Raw genomic sequence first — 17,665 nt, forward strand, 5'->3', positions numbered from 1 at the left:
AAAATGAAGCTCCTCAAAACCAGATACTGATATCGGGTTAGGGATAAACCACAGATCCAGTACACCTGTCAGCTGCAAATCGGGCCCGAGCCAGTGGCAGGATAGAGTGACTAATCTGTGCTCCCCAAGGTGTATGCACGTTGGAGGCAGAAGTAATCCTTCTACGAGTCAGATGTGAGGCTGAAGGGCTGGATTGAATGACGGCCGGTCCAGAGCCAAGAAGCAAACACCTGCCGCCTCCTCACACCCAGGTCTCGGCCAAAGGCCGCATTCCTCCCGCATCCTCCGAGAACATCAAAGCAGGGAAGGCGCTGTCTGGGGACCTGAGCCGGCCTCATACGACCGCGCCGGGATACTGACCACGGATCAGTGCCTCGGCGAGACCGCGACCGACCACCCAGCCTACGAACCGCCGACCAGTCACCACCTCCTCCAGGAAGTCGCCCTCGCTCGCCGCCAGCCCCCTTCAAGGAGGGAGACAGGCCACGGGCGTAGCGTAACTGCCCCGCCAGCGTCGGCGAGCTAGGCCCCCCTCGGGACTCGAGGGGTCGGAGCTGGCACAGCCCGTGACCTTGAACAGGCCGCCTGGGTTCGCGCCGCGGCCTCCCCGGCTCCGGGAGGCGGGCGACTGGCTGCCCGTCCCACTCACCGAGTGAGGCCGCCACCACCAGCCCTCTTCGGGCCCTGGCAACCTGCTCTCGGTTCCGGTTCCGGCGTCGGCTCGGTTCCGGTTCCGGCGCGCCCCTCCCTCGTCCCGGCACCGCTGCCGCCGCCTCAGTGGCTTGTTTTGTTTCGACTTATAGTTACGGCTGCGAGAGGCGAAGCGCCGAGCTGGTGACGCACTTCCGGCGGGAACCGGGGCGCAGCTCCGGCAAGGCCCGAGGAGGGGGCGGAGCTCCGGGGCTTGTCTGGCTCTGGCTCTGGCCGGGCCATGGACAGCCCTGAAGTTCCGCCCAGAGACCCCGCCCGTCCCAAATCAGAATCAGGACAACACAGTGGGGGTTCATACTGGTTTATTGAGGACCCTGCCGGGCCAGGAACTAACTCTTCCATGCAAAGGCACAGTTTTGCGTGAGGAGGGGATACTAAGGTTGATCTGGGTAGGAGTCACTGGCAGGTGTTATAGATCTGGACCTGCAGATTGATGGCTTGCAGCACGCTGCGCATCCTGGCCTCCAGGCCGTCCAGCTGAGCTGCCTTGCCCTCCAGCGCGCGCTCATTCTCCTCATAGGTGCCCTCCAGCTCTAAAAGACAGATCTTAGTCAAGGGGTATCACTCCCATAACCTCACATCCCAGGTGCCCACCTACCCTGCTCCTCACCCTGCAGCCGCTGCAGCTTGTTCTGAGCAGCCTGCAACAGAACCCGAGCCTCATCTCGCAGTTGCTCCGCCCGCGCCTGCGCAGTCAGCACGCCCTGGGCCTTAAGCTCAGCCAGTGCCCTCACCCTCTGGTACTGGTCGCCCAGTGGACCCTGTAGCAACTGTGGATGCAGAAAACGGGGTTAGGTGGTGGCCCAGCCTCCACCCCCATGTCTGTCAGCTGGCTTTGCCCCAACCCACCTGCTCAGCCTCCCTGGCACGACTCTGGGCACTGGCTGCTGTTTCTTCAGCCTGAGAGGCTGCCAGGCTATTCCCTGCCCGTTTCAGTTTCAGAGATTCCAGGAGAGCATCCAGTTGCTGAGCCCGCTCACCTGCAGAACCTAGTGCCTGCTCTGTACCTGCCATCTTTTCCTGTACCTGCCATGGGTGGGTCCAGGGTTAAACAGATCCACAGAGTATGCCCATAACCTGGCCCCACTTGTATCCCAAGGAGACTACACCTGGTGCAGGGTCTGCTCTGTGTCCCGTGTGTCAACTGCTGCCCCCCGGATGGCACCCTGGGCAGCATCCTGTGCCCTCCGGGCCTCCTCCAGTGCTGCCTGCACTGTCTCTGCCTTCTGTTTCTCACCTTCAGCCCGGGTCCTGGGGGAGAGGGGGAAATCAGGGGCTGTAGGTATCAGGACCAGGTGTCAGGGATGGGGGCAAGAGTTGGGGTCAGACCGTGCCCGGCGTGCATCCTGCAGTAGTTGTTCAGCACGTCGCACATCTCCCACAGTATGTGCCAGGATCGTGTCTACATCTGCCAGGCTCCGGACCCGCTCTGCAATTGCGCCTGCCAGGTGCTGGATCTGCTCAGGTGAGGCTGGGATGGAGAGCTCGAGCACCCGTGTAGCCACCATTTCAATGCTATCAGGATCAGCTCCCTCCTCTGTGGGGACATAGGAAAGAGCTTAGGGATACAGAATCTCCAGCATAAGCATGGTGATATAATCTTGGTGTATAGACTCCAGTACTGTACATGAGACACGGGTTTGCCAATACACATAAGGATGTAAACACAGGGATGGGGACTATAGGTGAGGCACAAACTCAGGGATATAGACTTGGTAACCATAGATAGGCAAGTACTCAGGGGTCAGACATGGGGTTATAAACACAGATCCAGTGCAGGTCCTGAGGCCCAAACGTGGATCCAGGGAGAGAGAGACACAAACACAAGGGAAACAACCATATGGCCTGGGCCACATTGTGGGAAGTGGGTGGGGGGCTCACGGCTAAGGAAGTCCTTCACGCTCTGAATAAGTTCCCGCAGCTCCTGGTTGGCCTGTTCCACCTGTCCTCGGGTAGCATTCGCCTTGTCTCTGGCTGCCTGCGCCCGCTGCTGTGCCTCACCAGCCTGCCGACGGGTCTCAGCCACCTGGCTAAGGATGCCACCACTTTCTGCCAGTGCCCGCTGCAGCTCTGCCTGCGTGTGCCGGGCCCGGCCCAGAGCCAGGTCTGCCACGGCTGCTGCACCATTGCAGCTAAGGCCCCCACAGCGGGGTTGCCCATCTTCATCCCGACAGCCAGCACCTCCGCAAGGGCTTGTAGAGCAAGGTGCATCCCCGGGGGCCCCACACACCTGGCAGGCACAGAGTATGTAAGGGCTCTATAAAAGTAACAGCCACACCCACCTGTCCCACCCCAGATCTGCACCTCACCAGTTCATTTATTCCTGTCAGGCTCAGGGCATTGGTACGGGCAGAGAGCTCGTCCAGTGCCCGCTGGTTGGCTGCATGTTTTTGGTTGAAGTTTGCCCTCTGGGCACCCATCAGCACCTCTGCCTGGTTCCGGGTGGCTGCTGAGTCACTCACAGGGCTGGGCACTGCCAGGGCCGAGATGTTGGCACAACGTTCTGCCTCAGCAGACTGGCTGTGGGCTTGGCGGATGCTGTCATAGGCACCTAAGTTGGGCAGAGGCAGGCAGTTAGCTGGAGATCAATCCTGGTTTACCTGCCTAGTTGGCCAGCAACTCACCCAGGAAGTTTGAATGCTTGAGCAGATCCAGATGCTGGCTGAGCTGTCGCAGTGTGAGATTAAGTGCAAGCCCGTCCCGCTCCAGCCCACTCAGTGCGTGGTTGGCATTGAAGTTCTCATCCTGCACATCTGTCAGCTGTGCCTCTAGTCGAGTAAGGTGCTCAGTGGCCTCCCCAATTTCATGCCTGCACCAATAGGGAGGCATTGTTAAGAGAGGCTTCAGCCCTGGTCCTTTGGATCTCTGCCCCATCCCACCTATATCACAGACCCATCCGCACCGCAGCTCCTCTGTGGCCTCCACAAGCTGTGCGGTGGAGGCAGCTGAAGTGTTACGGGCACCCACAATGCCCTGCACAGTGCCCAGCTTCTCCTGTATGTTCCTGAAGCTGCTCTCAAAGGCACCCAGTACACCCGTCTGCTGCAGTTCCCGTGCCCGCTGCTCCAGGCGCCGTGTACGGGCAGCCAAGTCCTGCACCACACGGTCCCAGTCCCCAAAGCATGCATGGCAGGGGTAGCAGGCAGGAAAGACACCCGAGAAGCCACGGGCACACTGGTCACAGCGCACACCAGACACGCCCAAGCGACAACTGCAGTGGCCCGTGGAGCGGTGACACTGAGGCGAGTCTATTCCATGAGGGTCACAGTCACAGGCTGCAGGGAAGGACAAGCCTCAGTTAAGACTCCAGTGGAGCATTCTGGGAAGTCCCCCATCCACCTTGGCCCCTCCTGACCCTCTCACCGCGGCATTGCAACCCAGGGTCTCCCCAGTGGAGCTCCTGGCACTCAGAACAGGTCCGCCCACTGAAGCCAGCATGGCAGTGGCACTGTCCTGTGAACTAGGATGAGAATAGGGCAAGGATCAGAGCCTTCATCAGAGGCTGAGCCCTGGACACCTGAGGCTGATAGCTGGTCCCACCACCCAGGGATTCACAGGGAGGGTTTCATACCTCATTGCAGGTGGGACCTGTGGCCCGGCTTGGATAACAAGCACAGGGCTGGCAGCCATGGCCACTGGTGAGGTTCCAGAAGTTTGGGGCACAGCGGTCACAACTCAGTCCCTGGACATTGGGGAGGCATGGGCACTGCCCACTGCTTGGGTCACAGTGGCACCAGTTGGTGGATGGGCACTGCTGGGGATCTGTACCTAGCTGGTTGCAGGTGCAGCCTGTGCCAGCCAATGTGACTACATTAGTCAAAGGGAGCCCAAGCAGTGGATCCCAACCCCAGCCAGCCCCTTCCACACCCACACTTACGGCGACAGCTCTGTCGGGCAGCCTGCCCATGGAAGCCAGACTTGCAGTGGGCACAACGTGGCCCCTCTGTGTTGTGTAAGCAGTGCAGGCATTGCCCCGTGCGGGGGTCACAGGCATCAGGGTCCATGGGGTCAATGTTCCCACCACACTCACATGGTTGGCATTGGCCACCTGGTCTTGATGGGTCCCCAAAGTGCCCTGGGGCACAAGCATCACACCGCAGCCCTGCCCACAGTCAGGGGGAAAGAGTGAGTGCTCAGCCCAGCTGCCGCCCTGATCCCATGCCTCCACTCCACCCCCTCACCTGTGTAACCTGCCCGGCAGTGGCACACAACCTGCTGGGAGTACCCATCCCGGTGGCAAGAAGTGGCAAAGTGCCGTCGGCTCCCAGGGCCTTCAGGGCAGGGGCAGGGCCGACACTGGCCCCCGTGTGGCAGCTGTGGGTCCCCATAGAAGCCAGCAATGCACCTTCAGGGAGGGTCAGGAAGAGATGTGTCATCTTCGGGCAGGCTGCCCAGCCACCAACCCACTCCTAGCTGCTCCAGACTCACCTTTCACAGTGCTCACCCCCCGTGTGATCGCGGCAGCCCAGGCAAGCACCTGTGTGGGTGTCGCATTCATCTGCACGCCCGTTGCAGAAACATGGCCGGCAGGTAGGGAAACCCCACTGGCCAAGCTGGCAGTGGTCACAGCGAAGTCCAAAGGCACCAGTTCGGCAAGGGCACTGCCCACTGGTCCCTTCACACAGGCTGCTGAGTGCCCCTTCAGGGCTGCACTGGCAGGCTGGGGACAGGGCAGAGGCTTAGGCTGGAGCAGTGGTTTGGGGGCTGGCTGGGATGGGAAGGTCAGGGAATGGAAAGGAATTACAAGTGACTTAGGAATGAGCGTATGGTGTCCAAGGCATATTAAAGATAGGAAGGAGGAGGGAAAAAGTAGTGAGGAGGAGAGAGAAGAGTCAGAGGGAAGAAGGGGCAGTACAGGCAGGTACCTCGACAGCCTATGGGACCAAAGCCATAGTAGCCAGGGGCGCAGAGGTCACAGTGGCGCCCAGCCACTCCAGGTTTGCACAGGCACTGACCACCATGGAGGCTGCACTCAGAACTCAGTGAGCCCTGGGGGTCACACTGACAGGCTGTGGGGAGAAGGACAAATCAAGCTGTGCCCCCACCTTTACCTCCCCCCACACACACACCATCCACACCATGAGCACTCACGAAGGGCACCATTATAGAGCAGAATAGATGCACTGATGAGGAGTGGGGCGCAGGCCCCAGAGGGTGGGGTCTTGCTGGGTGCCAGACCCTCCTCATGGCAGCGGTAGCGCTCAAAGGTGGCACGACGTTCCAGAGAAGCAGCATCACCCCCACTAAACATCTCCAGCACCAGGACACGGGGCAGAAGCACCAGCTGGAGGGATGAGCAAGGAAGGGTGAGGTTAACACCTAGGACCATTGCTATATGTTGGTACTGCTATAGCACTTACCTTAGTGCTTCCATGGGCCTACACCTTCTGTCGCAGATCCCTCCTATGTAGGCCTCACCACCCCCCCATGCCCTTCCACCTTAGTTGGTGTTGGGGAGAGGAGATTGTTCACCGAGTCAATGAGTAGGTCAGATCCAGAGTAGGGGCTCCCAGGCTGGGCGCCTCCCCCTGCTCGTACCAGCTTCAGATGCAGTGTGTAGGAGATGCCAGGCTCAAGGCAGGTAGGCCTGGGAAGCACAATGTACCTGAGAGGAAATAGGAGCGGGTATGGGGGCTTATTCAGGGTCCCTAGACCCATCATCCTGGGCCTCTCCCAGCCCATGCCCAGTTCCCAAGCCATGGGCCAAAACAGAGACTAAGGCTGGGCTGAGCCAGGGTAACAGATAGCTGGGCAGCCCTCTAAGTAAGCATCATGTACAGAAGAGTCCCATAAATTTTGTGCTGTGGTTAAAGCATTGGGGTTGTAACCAAAAGGTCAGCAGTTCAAACCCACCAGCCACTCCACAGGAGAAAGATAAGGCAGTTTGCTTCTGTAAAGATTTACAGCATTGGAAACCCTATGAAGCAGTTCTACTCTGTCCTGTAGGGTCACTATGAGTAGAATTGACTCAATGGCAGTGGTTGTTTTTTTTGTTGTTGTTGGAATCAAACACCTTTGCAGATGAATCTTGGTAGAAATACTCCATATAACCTGGCAAACTCACAGCATTTCCACAATACAAACACTGGGTATTTCTCTTCAACAACCACTTCATGCTTATTCCAACCCCACCTACATTGTTGGCTCCACTGAGACATCAACACTCTTCAGCCTCCCACTCTAGCAAGGCTTCTGCCCTAGCATGCTATAAAGACAGCCTGTGCCAAGATCACCAATGTCCCCCATGTAGCCAAACCCAATGGCTACTTCTCAATTCTTATCTGAGTTTAGCATTCAGTAGCATGTACTGAAGTCAATGTGTCTTCTTTCTTGAGATACTCTTTTTCCTTAGTTTCTGGGCTTTACCCATAACCCTGCTTTTTTCCCCCAGCTCCTCCTTTTCTTCTGGACCCTAACACTGGAGTGCGCCTGAGCTTGGTTCTGGTCTTCCTTCCTTTCTGTGGCTACTTCATCCGACTCACTACTTTAGTGATGAGTCCAAAATTTGTATCTCCAACTTGACCCTTCTGAGTAGTTCCAGACACAGAAATCTAACTACTCACTGGTCTTCTCCCCCCTGGATATCATGGCCCCATCTCAGTAAAGGGCCCCACCCACATCCAAATGCTCAGGCCAAAAACCCTAGAGTCACCTTTCCATCTTCTCTATTTTCCCTACATCTAAGGCACCAGCTCTGCCCTTCACCAGAATCTTCTGGAATCTTTCCTCTTCTCACCATCTCCACTGCTACACTTCTGTGCAACCCACCCTCACTTGGCCAACTTAACAGCCTCTAGCAGCAGATCTTCCGGCTTCCACCTTGGCTGCCTTTAAGTCTGTTCTGTGCTTAGCAGCTAGAGGGATCTTTGTGAAATTCAAGCCACCGTTGGCAAAATGTCTATAATCAGGAAATTCAGTTTCATTATGCTATTCTCTCTACTTCTGTGTATGTTTAAATACACAGATTAAAAAGTTATGAAAACATAGAAGACGTATATGATGAAAATGGTAAAACACTACTATACTACAAGAGGCTAAAAGAGACCTACAAATATGGAAAGCTATCTGTGCTCATGGATTGGAAGACTTAATATAGGAGAATGTTAATTCTACATAAAGATCTACAGATACAACCCAATTCCAGTACAAATCCAAACCACATTCTTTACAGAAATGGAAAAACTAATGACCAACTTCATATGGAAAGGAAAGAAACTCCAAATACCCAAAGCTGTATTGAAGAAAAAGAACAAAACAGGAGGCTTCACACTCCCAGATATCAAAACATACTATACAGCCACTGTAATCAAAGCAGCCTTGTATTGGTTCAATGATAGACATAAAGACCAGTGGAATAGAACTGAGAACTCAGAATTAACCCCAGCCATCTATGGATGACTAATTTTCTACAAGAGATCAACGTCCATTCAGTGGGGCAGAAACAGTCTCTTGAATAAATGATGCTAGCAAACTGGATATCCACCCACAAAAACAAATGAAACAGGACCCATACTTCACACCATACATAAAAACTAGCTCAAAATGGGTCAAAAACCTAAATGTTACACCTAAAACCATAAAAATTCCTGGGATAAAATTATGGGAACTAATCTATTATCAAAATAGGATAACAAATATAACAATTGCACAAATAGAAGAAGACAAAATAGGCAGATGAGACCTCATAAGAATTAAAAACTTACGTACATCAAAAGACTTTACAGGGAAAAAAATCTTCAGACTTGACTTATCTGATAAGGGTCTAATCTCTAAAATCTATAGAAAACTCCAACAGTTCAACAACATAAAGACAAACCACCCAATCACAAAATGGGTAAAGGATATGAACAGAACCTTAACCAAAGGGGACAGCCAAGCAGCCAACAAACGTGAAAAGATGTTCATGATTATTAGCCATTCTCAAACCCAAACCCATGACCAGAGATTCAATTCCTACTCATAGTGACCCTACAGGACAGAGTAGAACTACTCCACAGGGTTTCCAAGGCTATAAATCTTTACAGAAGAAGACTGCCTCCTCTTTCTCCCACAGAGCAGTTGGTGGGTTCAAACCATTGACCTTTTGGTTAGCTGCTGAATACTTAAACCACTGCATCACCAGAGCTTCTTCATTAATTATTTGACAGATGCAAATCAAAACTACAATGAAATACCATCGTACTGCCACTAAAATGTCATTGATTAAAAATAAATAACAAATGTTGACAAGGATGTGAGGAGATTAGAATACTTATCTATTGCTGGTAGGATTGTAAAATTGTGTAGCCACTATGGAAATGGTATGGCACTTTCTAAAAAAATTAGAAATACAATTACCCTATGATCCAGGATACCCACTCCTAGGGATATACTCTAAAAAACAAACAAACAAAAAACCCCAAAAACTCATTGCCATCAAGTCAATTCAGACTCATAGTGATCCCCATTGGGTTTCCAAGGCTGTAAATCTTTATGGAAGCAGACTATGCTTCATCTTTCTTCTATGGAGTAGCTGGTGGGTTCAAACCACTAACCTTTTAGTTAGCAGCCAAATGCTAACTACATCATTAGATGTTCAGTGGCATTAGTTACATTGTTCACAATGTGTCAGTGTTCTCTTTAATTGTGTTCTGTTTGTTCCATTTCTAGTACTCTAGCTTCCCTGCCCACTTACCTTCTCATTTTTGCTTTTGAGTACTTGTTGACCTTTTGGTCTCACAAAGGTGGTTTTAAAGTAGGACACTAATTACAAGTCATCAGAGCTCCTTAGGTATATACCCTAGGGACCTAAAAATAATGACCTGAACAGACATATACACACCTATGTTCATTGCTGCTTTGTTCACAATAGCAAATAAATGGAAACAACCAAAGGGCCCATGAGCAAAATGAATGGGTAAGCAAACTGTGGTACATATATATAATGGGATACTACATAACCATAAAGAACAATGAGGAGTTTGCAAAACATATTATAATCTGGATGGACCTGGAGAACATAAGTGAAATAAGCCAAGTATGTAAGACAAGTATTAAACAAGTATTAAACAATTCCTTTCTTGTAAGAGGACTAAAATAGATATATAGAGAGACACCAATGTTCATTAGTGAGAGGAAGGAGTGAGGCGAAAGTACACTTTAAATCATAGAGATTTGTTATTATGGTTTTTTTGTTTTTTTTTTTCCCTTTGGTGATGGGAAAGGTGGCACTGAATGTGGATGTAGTGAGCATAGCATAGCATAACTATAGTGAAAATGAGAATCTGAGCACATATAGATGAGTAAAGTCATATTGGTATACAGGTAGATATAGATGTGTACATGGTTGAAAAGAGATAGAAGTATCTACATTGAACTCATTGTCATTGAGTCAATTCCGACTTATAGGGACCCTTTAAAGATAGAGTAGAACTGTCCCATCAGCTTTGTAAGGCTGTCATGGTTATAGAAGCAGACTACCACATCTTTCTCCCACAGGGTGGCTGGTGGGCTTAAACTGCCAACCTTTTTGTTAGAGCAGAGCACTTAACCCTGTGCCACTAGGGCTCCTTAAAATTATCTATAGGCACAAATACAAATATGTGGGTAAAAGCACATATGTTCATTGAAGACACAAATACAGATATTCCATAGTCATAACCAAATACCATCCAAGATTAGTTTCCTGGGTTTAAAAGCTTAGGACCATATTCCCATGGAACTATATCACTCAACTGGCATAACATAGTTCACAAAGATCATGATCTGCATCCTAGGGAAGTAAGTAGCATCTGGGTCTTAAAAATTTGCAAGTGACCAATTATGGGTCGTTACTCACCATGAACAAAACAGTAAGAAGTTAACCAAAAGCTCAGAGAATAAACAAGTCCACACAAGCCACAGCTTCATCTACCCTGAGACCAGAAGAACTAGATGGTGCCTGGCTAACACCATTGGCAGTAAACCGAAAAACAAACTCACTGCCATCGAGTTGGATCCGACTCATAGCGACACCTCCTTGGGTTTCCGAGGTGCTATGGAAGTAGATTGCCCAACCTTCCTTCCAAGAAGTGGTCACAATAGATGGTCCCAAATAAAATGGGAGTCAAGTGTGAAGAATTTGAGCAGAACTCAAATTCTTATTAAATTCTTATTCGAGAACAGAGGACTCCCGGAGTCTATTGCCCTGAGACATTCTTTAAACCTAGAGATCACCTTTTAGTGAAATAGCAGATTGGCATACAAAATAAAAAATATTACTTGTAATTAGTGTCCTACTTTAAAACCACCTGTGTGAGACCAAAAGGTCAACAAGTACTCAAAAGCAAAGATGAGAAGATAAGGGGTCCGGGAAGCTAGAGTACTAGAAATGGAACAAACTGAACACAATTAAAAAGAACACTGACACATTGTGATAAATATAACTAATGCCACTGAACAATATGTGTAGAAATTGTAAAGTGGGAATCTTACTTGCTGTGCAGACCAAACACTCAATTAAATATTATTAAAAAAAAAAAAAAGTGATGAAAAAAGATAAATGAAGCAAATGCTATCAAAAATGTATTAAAACATCAATCAGTTACATCCCTGCTCAGAGTGCTCTGAGGTACCCTCTTTCTACCCAGGCCGACTGAGGACAAAATCTAAGCTCTAGGCTTGACTAATAGGGTTCCATGTCCCTTGCCCACCCCTCCAGTTGCACTCCCCTGTGGCTACTCCCTATGATGATGCTAGATAGTTTTCCATTAATTCCCAGCTCGGCCTCTGAATCTTAGACCCTCAAGAGATCAGACCTTGTTCTGTCTACTTTCTTCTTCTGACTCAGCGCTGTGCCCAACAGTTCCAAGCAAACACCACTCAAGAGGAGGCACTTGTATGAAGTAAGGGACTCAGTTTGAGGTGTTCTGGCTGGTCGTAGGCTCTTCTAGGTGCCCTACAGAGAAATTAGGGCTGGCTCCACAACCCCTACCATTGTGGTGCTACCATCAGTGCCCTCACCTGGTACCTGGTCGCAGAGTCCCTCGGATGCGGTCATCTTCAGGGAGCACATGCCCACATGAGCTCTGAGCAGACACGGGCCCTGGGCGCTGTACCACGAGTTCCATCTCTGCCCACTGTTCAGGGACCTGGAGGGACAGGATGATATAGGAGGTGCCCCTACACATAGAGGTTGGGCTCAGAGTCAGGTGTCTCAGGATCTAACCTGGGGCTCCAAGCGTAGCAGCAGATCATAGTCCATGGCCTGTGGCACAGAGGCCACAACAAACTCAAGCACCTGGCCTTCCCGAAGCCGTATGAAGCCTGGTCCCGTCCAGGATGGAGTGTCCCCTGTAGTCACCACACGCTCCACCACTTCCCGAACCTGGGAGTTGAGGCTGGTCAGGGGTGGTGGCTCAGATGAGGGTCCACCACTTTTGCTGTGGTACTGACACCAAACCACAGCTCTCCCACCCAGGCTTTCCCCAAATACACACACACACACACACACACACATCCTCCACTCCAATAAGGCATCACCCATAACCCCACCTCTCCTGTCACAGTCCCACCCATGCTCTGCCCTCTACCACGACCTCACCCCACCTGCCCTCGGGAGTCCTCTGCCTCCCAAGTAAGGTGGTCCAGGAATGGCCGGAAGTACCCTGGCTGCACTTGCTCACAGCGTCGCCCAACCATGTGCTGGCGACAGCGGCACTGACCCGTGGCTTCGTCGCACCTGAAGGGCACTGCATTACTCGGGAAGGGTATCCTCCCCTGCCCAGGTTCTTACCCAACCCTTCCTTGGGCCCCTTATATCACTCACCGGGGATCCAAGGCACCACCAATGTCACAGTCACATGGGCGGCAGCCAAGCAGGTCATGGCTCAAGCCCCAGTGGCCCGGCTGGAAAAGAACAGATCAGTAGGGACCAGAAACAGACCCTCTGTTACCCAGCAAAGGCCCTAACAATGGCTCTCAGCCTCTAGCACCTCTTAGTGATTTGGATTCCCAGACTTGAGTCTTCTCTAAGCCCTGAGCACTCATCCACTATGGCATGGACACAGTCCCCCAGCCCTGAAGACAAGTCCAGAACTGTAAGACTGCAACCCCCTCCAGTCATACCAGGCAGCGGTCACAGGCACGTCCAGTCACCAGACGCTTGCAAAAACAAGTTCCACTGTTGGGGTCGCAAGGGGTGCTCCCAGACACTGTGCCCCGAGTATCACACTGACACCCTATAGGGAAAAAGTTTCATCAGCACTTTGGGGAGTTGTGGCAGTGCCAGGTTCAGCTGGGTCAGGAGTAAGAAGTCAGAAATTAAAGATCTGAACAAGAGTTAGGGCAGGAGACACGTACACCGGCAGCCTTTAGGGTCACTGGTACTGAGCCCAAAGAAACCATCGCGGCACTGCTGGCAGCGAGTGCCCACCACATGTTCTTTGCAGCGACACTGGCCTGAGACCAGCCCCAGCACAGGGTCATCATGGGAATCACAGCGACCGCCATCTTGGGAACCCATGGGGTCACAATCACAGGCTGGGGGTGAAAGGAGGCACAGGGTCACCCTCTCCCAAATGGCCAAGCCCCTGTTCTCTCCCAATCCCTACTCTGGATTCCCAGTTTGGTTCCATCCTGATCCCCTCCCCTCAATTCCCTACAGTGGGTCTGGCTCCCCAACTCCTACCCCTGACTCAGCCTGTCTTCCCCTAAGCCCAGTCCCAGCCTCACGGCGGCACACAGCTGGGTCCCGTAGGTCCTTGGTTGGGTCATGATAGAAGAATGGCCGGCAGAGCTCACAGCGATGCCCAGCTGTGTTGTGCTGGCACGCATCACATACACCTCCACTCACATTGCCGGAAGCCAGGTACATGGCCATGTCAAAGTGGCAGCTGTGGGAGTGCCCATGGCACTCACACTCTGGTGGGGGTGAAAAGGAAAAGACACAGGGCAAAGATCTTGAGGGTGAGGGGTATAGAGAGCCCCAGTACCACCTTAGGTCCCTGTCATCAGTCAGAATTAGTGGGTAGGGGCTCAGGGAATTCAAGGCCTCAGCAACATACTGGGCCCCTACCCAGGGTACATTGTGGAGGAGGGTTGAGGGTATCCCCAAGGGGGTCAAGATTTAGATACTCTTTGGATACAGCCTGGGTCTTTGGGGTTTGACCAACAGGTTCTAGGATCTACCCTGGCCTCCCCAGGGCATGGCCAGGCTGAAGAGTTCTGGGCTTATGGGGACCAGGTTCTCACTCACTCCTGCAGGCATGACTGTGGCCGTCCTCAGCTGGATGCCAGGGTAGGTCATGATAGAAATTCTGACACTGCTCACAGTTGAGGCCACGAGTGTTGTGTTTGCAGACACAGGCCCCGTGTACCTAGGTAGGATGGGCAGGCAGGAGCTTAGCACTGTGCAGCTATCCTTGCCCCCACCTCCAGCCCTAATCCAGCTGGCTGAAGGCCCTCACCATGCCCTCAGCATGGGCTGGTGCCCCTGGGGCAGGTGCACACTGTGAGGCATGTCCGTAGCAGAAGCAGTTGCCACGCACAACCAACTCATAGAGTGCATAATAGTACTTCTCCCGGATCTCCCGACGTGGGTCGAGCAGGTTGTCTCCAAGCGTGTGCAGTCGAGTCAGGTTCACTCTTAGGTTGGTAATCTTCAGTAGGTCTGAGTCGGGGAGAAGGGTTGCTCACCAGCTAGTTAGGCCTTGCTGCCCCATGCCCACCCGAGGGCTGCAGCTGCCAAGGTCACCTTGGGAGACCTCCTGTCTGCTGCTACCCAAGCTAAACTGGGTTTGGCACCTGTCCTAGGAAGCTCCCAAAATAGCTACTGTGGTCCCAAATAGCCACCAGCCGGACACTGGGACTATGCCAGGCTCAAAGAGCGGAGCACTCACTCTGGATCCGTGGGCTGTAGGGGTCTGGGATAGGGATAGCAGGATCCAGCACACGGTAGATGACCTGGAGGGACAGGGAGTACAAAGACACTGGACCCTGCCTCAGGCTCATCATCTTCCTCCCCACTCCTTGCTCAGGTCCCAGCTCTCACCTCGCCTTCAGTGGATGGCTCAATCTCTGAGTATCGGGATTCACAGACTACATCATCCCAGTGCCGTGGGGGGGCCAATGGGACTCCTGGGAAATCAGCCCCACAATCATAGGAGAAGTATCGATATACATGCCAGGTATGGCCAAAGTCAGCAGAGCGCTCCACCAGCATAGCAGCAGGGCGAAATGTCTGGGTGGAGGGCATGGCTGATCACTGGCCATTCAGGACTTGAGACTAACCCAGGATCATAGACAGTACTATACAGCCTGGACCCACCCTGCCCTACCCTCAGGCAGTTCACAGACAAGTGGGGGTGACTACCAGAAGCCAGGAAATGATCAGGGAGGGTAGCCATCTTTAGTGGGGAGGCTTAGGCGTCATAGGGTCCTGGGAAGGAACGCTTGACCCAGCCTAGGATTGAGGCAACAGAATAGCATGAACAAAGGCCTGGAGACATAAGGCAGCTAAAGATGTGGGAGATGAAGAAGCTTCCCATGAAGCCAGAGCACAGCACATGAAGAGCTCAGGGAGGCTAGGCCAAGGAGCTCAGGCTCTGTCCAGGGGCAATGGTTAGTTAAGCAGGGCAATTCAGGCAGGGTCCCAGACATGCGGGCACCTTGAAGGTCATAATTAGGTGTGTGAAATGGAACTCAGCCTCCAGGTCCAGCTGGATGGTGACCACAGGGACACCTGGGGCAGGAACCAGAGATCAGGGACTCAAGGCTATGGTCAAGCAGCCCTTCTCACCCCATGCCCCACCCATGACCTCACCATTCTCTGACTGCCACCAGGCTGCCCGTCGCTGAGGTGCAAAGCTGGTGACAACGTTTTGGATGCGATGGCTATTCGGGTTGTCTCTGGCAGAGAAGGGGCGCCGGGAGTCACACAGGAAACACTTCTTCTCATCCTGAGTTAGGTCGGGATCAGAGTTAGTACCTCAATTAGTGCCAGCCCCCTCTGACCTGGCCTCCCACTCTACCTCCATCCGCACCTGCAGGTGACTGACGATGCAGTAGGGCTCCGGGCGGCGCAGGCCACAGGTGGATGAAGCGGTCAGTCTGTCAGCGCGGCCAACCAACAAGTCCCCAGTGGCCGGGTAGCAGCTTCCCCGTGAGCAACCCGGCACATCCGGGGCCCGGGCCAGGGCGGAGGCCAGTACTGGGGGCAGCGGGTTAGCCAGTTCTGCTGCGCTTCCACTCAGCAGACCCTCTCCAAAGACTGCCACCCAAGAACCCACCCACACATCTTACAACCCTCAGCCCTCATCAAGCCCCCTCACCGCTCAGCAGCAGGCCCAGTCGAAGCTCCCAGGGCACAGGCTGTCCCCATCCGCCCCTCCTGCGTTCCCCCGAGGCCCACGCCATCCTGAAGCAGAAGGGAGTCCGAGATAAGGAGTGAGGAGTTTGGGGGGTCTGCGCCCAACTGCTCCCTCCTTTCGCGGCCCCGTGCTGACCCTGCCCGTGTGACTACTAGGCCAGTTACCAGCCCGGACCTCTGTCTATCGGTGGGTCCCTCCACTCGGAGTCCAGCGACTTTGAGCAAAGTTGGGAAGCGCGGCGGGAAGGAAAGCACGGAGCGGATCTCAGGAAGGAGCACAACTCTGAGCAAAGGCCCCCTGACCTTGTCCCTACCTTTCGGAAATGGCCCTTACCCCAAGTACTACACACCAGCCAGCTCACTCACAAATCTTTATTGTGTCCTCAAACCCAGACCTGTGCAGGGGCTAGAGGGAACTAAGGGGTTTGGGGCTTTAGGCCGCAACATAAAGGTGATACACCAAGTTGGGGGCATGGCAGGAGCAAGGGGAAGTCTGCTCTTCAACAAGAACACCTAGGCAAGGAGCATAGCCTTTGTCCTCGACGTGGTGGGGGCCGTGGAAGTCACCATCAACTCATCGATTTGGTTCCAGGGCTCCAGCATCGATGGGGAGGCGTGAGAAAGCGCGTAGGGGCGCTGAGCGTGGGCTGTTGGAAGCTATAGGGCAGCTGACAGGGCGGGCATGAGAGAGACGGGAAAAAGCCATGCCCGGTCCTACGCGCGGCCCTGGCGGGGAGGGCAAGGGGGCATGCTATTTCTCTGCCGCCTCTGGTAGCATAGTGGCTAAGACACTTGCCTGCTAACCAGGCGGCTGGCGGTTCAAACCCACCAGCCACTCCTCGGAAGGAAGGTTGGGCAATCCTACTTCCGTAGTGATACTGCCTCGGAAACCCAAGGAGGGGTCGCTATGAGTCGGGTTTGACTCGACGGCACATAACAACAACAACAACAATCTAGTCACTCTAGTTAGAAAGAGAACTGCCTCGGTTGGAAATGGACCAGAGCAGCTGCAAACGAAACCCGATCTTATGGCTATGTATCCGCTCCGGACCTTCCAGCCCGCCGGGAGCGCCTGAACCAGGGTTTGGAATGCGCGCTGCCGGCAAGCGCGCGCCACACCCAGGCCCCTGGGACCTTGAGGACCACAAGTTTGCTGGTCTGTCTGGGTTGGGCGGGGAGCACGCAGAACTCAGAGCCGGGGAGAAAACTAAGAGTTCCTCAGGAGAATCATCTGGCCTTAAAATAGGAGCCAGGAAAAGGGGTATCAATCTGCTGGACTTTTAAGGTTATTGGGAGTTACTCCAGTCATCTGGAATAGGAGTATCCAGCCACCCTGGGAATCATGTAGTCAATTGGAGGAGCTCAGGAATACTAGAGGGGACTCAGAATTTTAGGTGGTCACTCAGAGGTAAGAATCTGTCAGGGAGAGTGGCACTGGATGGTGTCATTGGGGCACTCAGTTACATGTCTTTCTGGTTTCTCAAGGTCAGAGGACCACTGAGAGATATTATGGGGTCACACATGGGTCATTCAGGGCCAGCAGGCATTCAGGTGAACCTCCAGTCTCTCAAGGTCAGGGCATTCCTGAGTCAGTCTGGCTTGACTGTATCACCAGGCATTGCAGGGTCC

At 53.1% G+C, this 17,665-nt stretch overlaps 1 protein-coding gene across 1 annotated transcript; it reads right to left on the minus strand.

Annotated features, from left to right (window-relative positions):
• Window positions 1-1,107: 1,107 nt before the first annotated feature.
• Window positions 1,108-16,083, minus strand: LAMB2 (laminin subunit beta 2). The gene is made up of 32 exons (XM_007955322.2): window positions 15,999-16,083; window positions 15,711-15,877; window positions 15,491-15,626; window positions 15,336-15,409; window positions 14,720-14,908; window positions 14,568-14,631; window positions 14,136-14,338; window positions 13,925-14,045; window positions 13,402-13,590; window positions 13,030-13,209; window positions 12,796-12,908; window positions 12,497-12,576; window positions 12,277-12,409; window positions 11,897-12,055; window positions 11,692-11,819; window positions 6,184-6,316; window positions 5,803-5,995; window positions 5,577-5,720; window positions 5,140-5,371; window positions 4,893-5,056; window positions 4,589-4,813; window positions 4,283-4,500; window positions 4,075-4,171; window positions 3,614-3,986; window positions 3,336-3,520; window positions 3,021-3,262; window positions 2,593-2,941; window positions 2,041-2,248; window positions 1,821-1,962; window positions 1,561-1,737; window positions 1,322-1,481; window positions 1,108-1,244 (listed from the first exon to the last, which is right to left on the minus strand). Exons 1-32 carry the CDS (start codon window positions 16,081-16,083, stop codon window positions 1,108-1,110), a joined length of 5,400 nt encoding a protein of 1,799 aa, XP_007953513.1.
• Window positions 16,084-17,665: the final 1,582 nt, after the last annotated feature.

Source organism: Orycteropus afer, unplaced genomic scaffold, assembly GCF_000298275.1.
Source record: "Orycteropus afer afer isolate SDZICR_OR568_19922 unplaced genomic scaffold, OryAfe1.0 scaffold00498, whole genome shotgun sequence".
Taxonomy (NCBI): Eukaryota; Metazoa; Chordata; class Mammalia; order Tubulidentata; family Orycteropodidae; genus Orycteropus; species Orycteropus afer.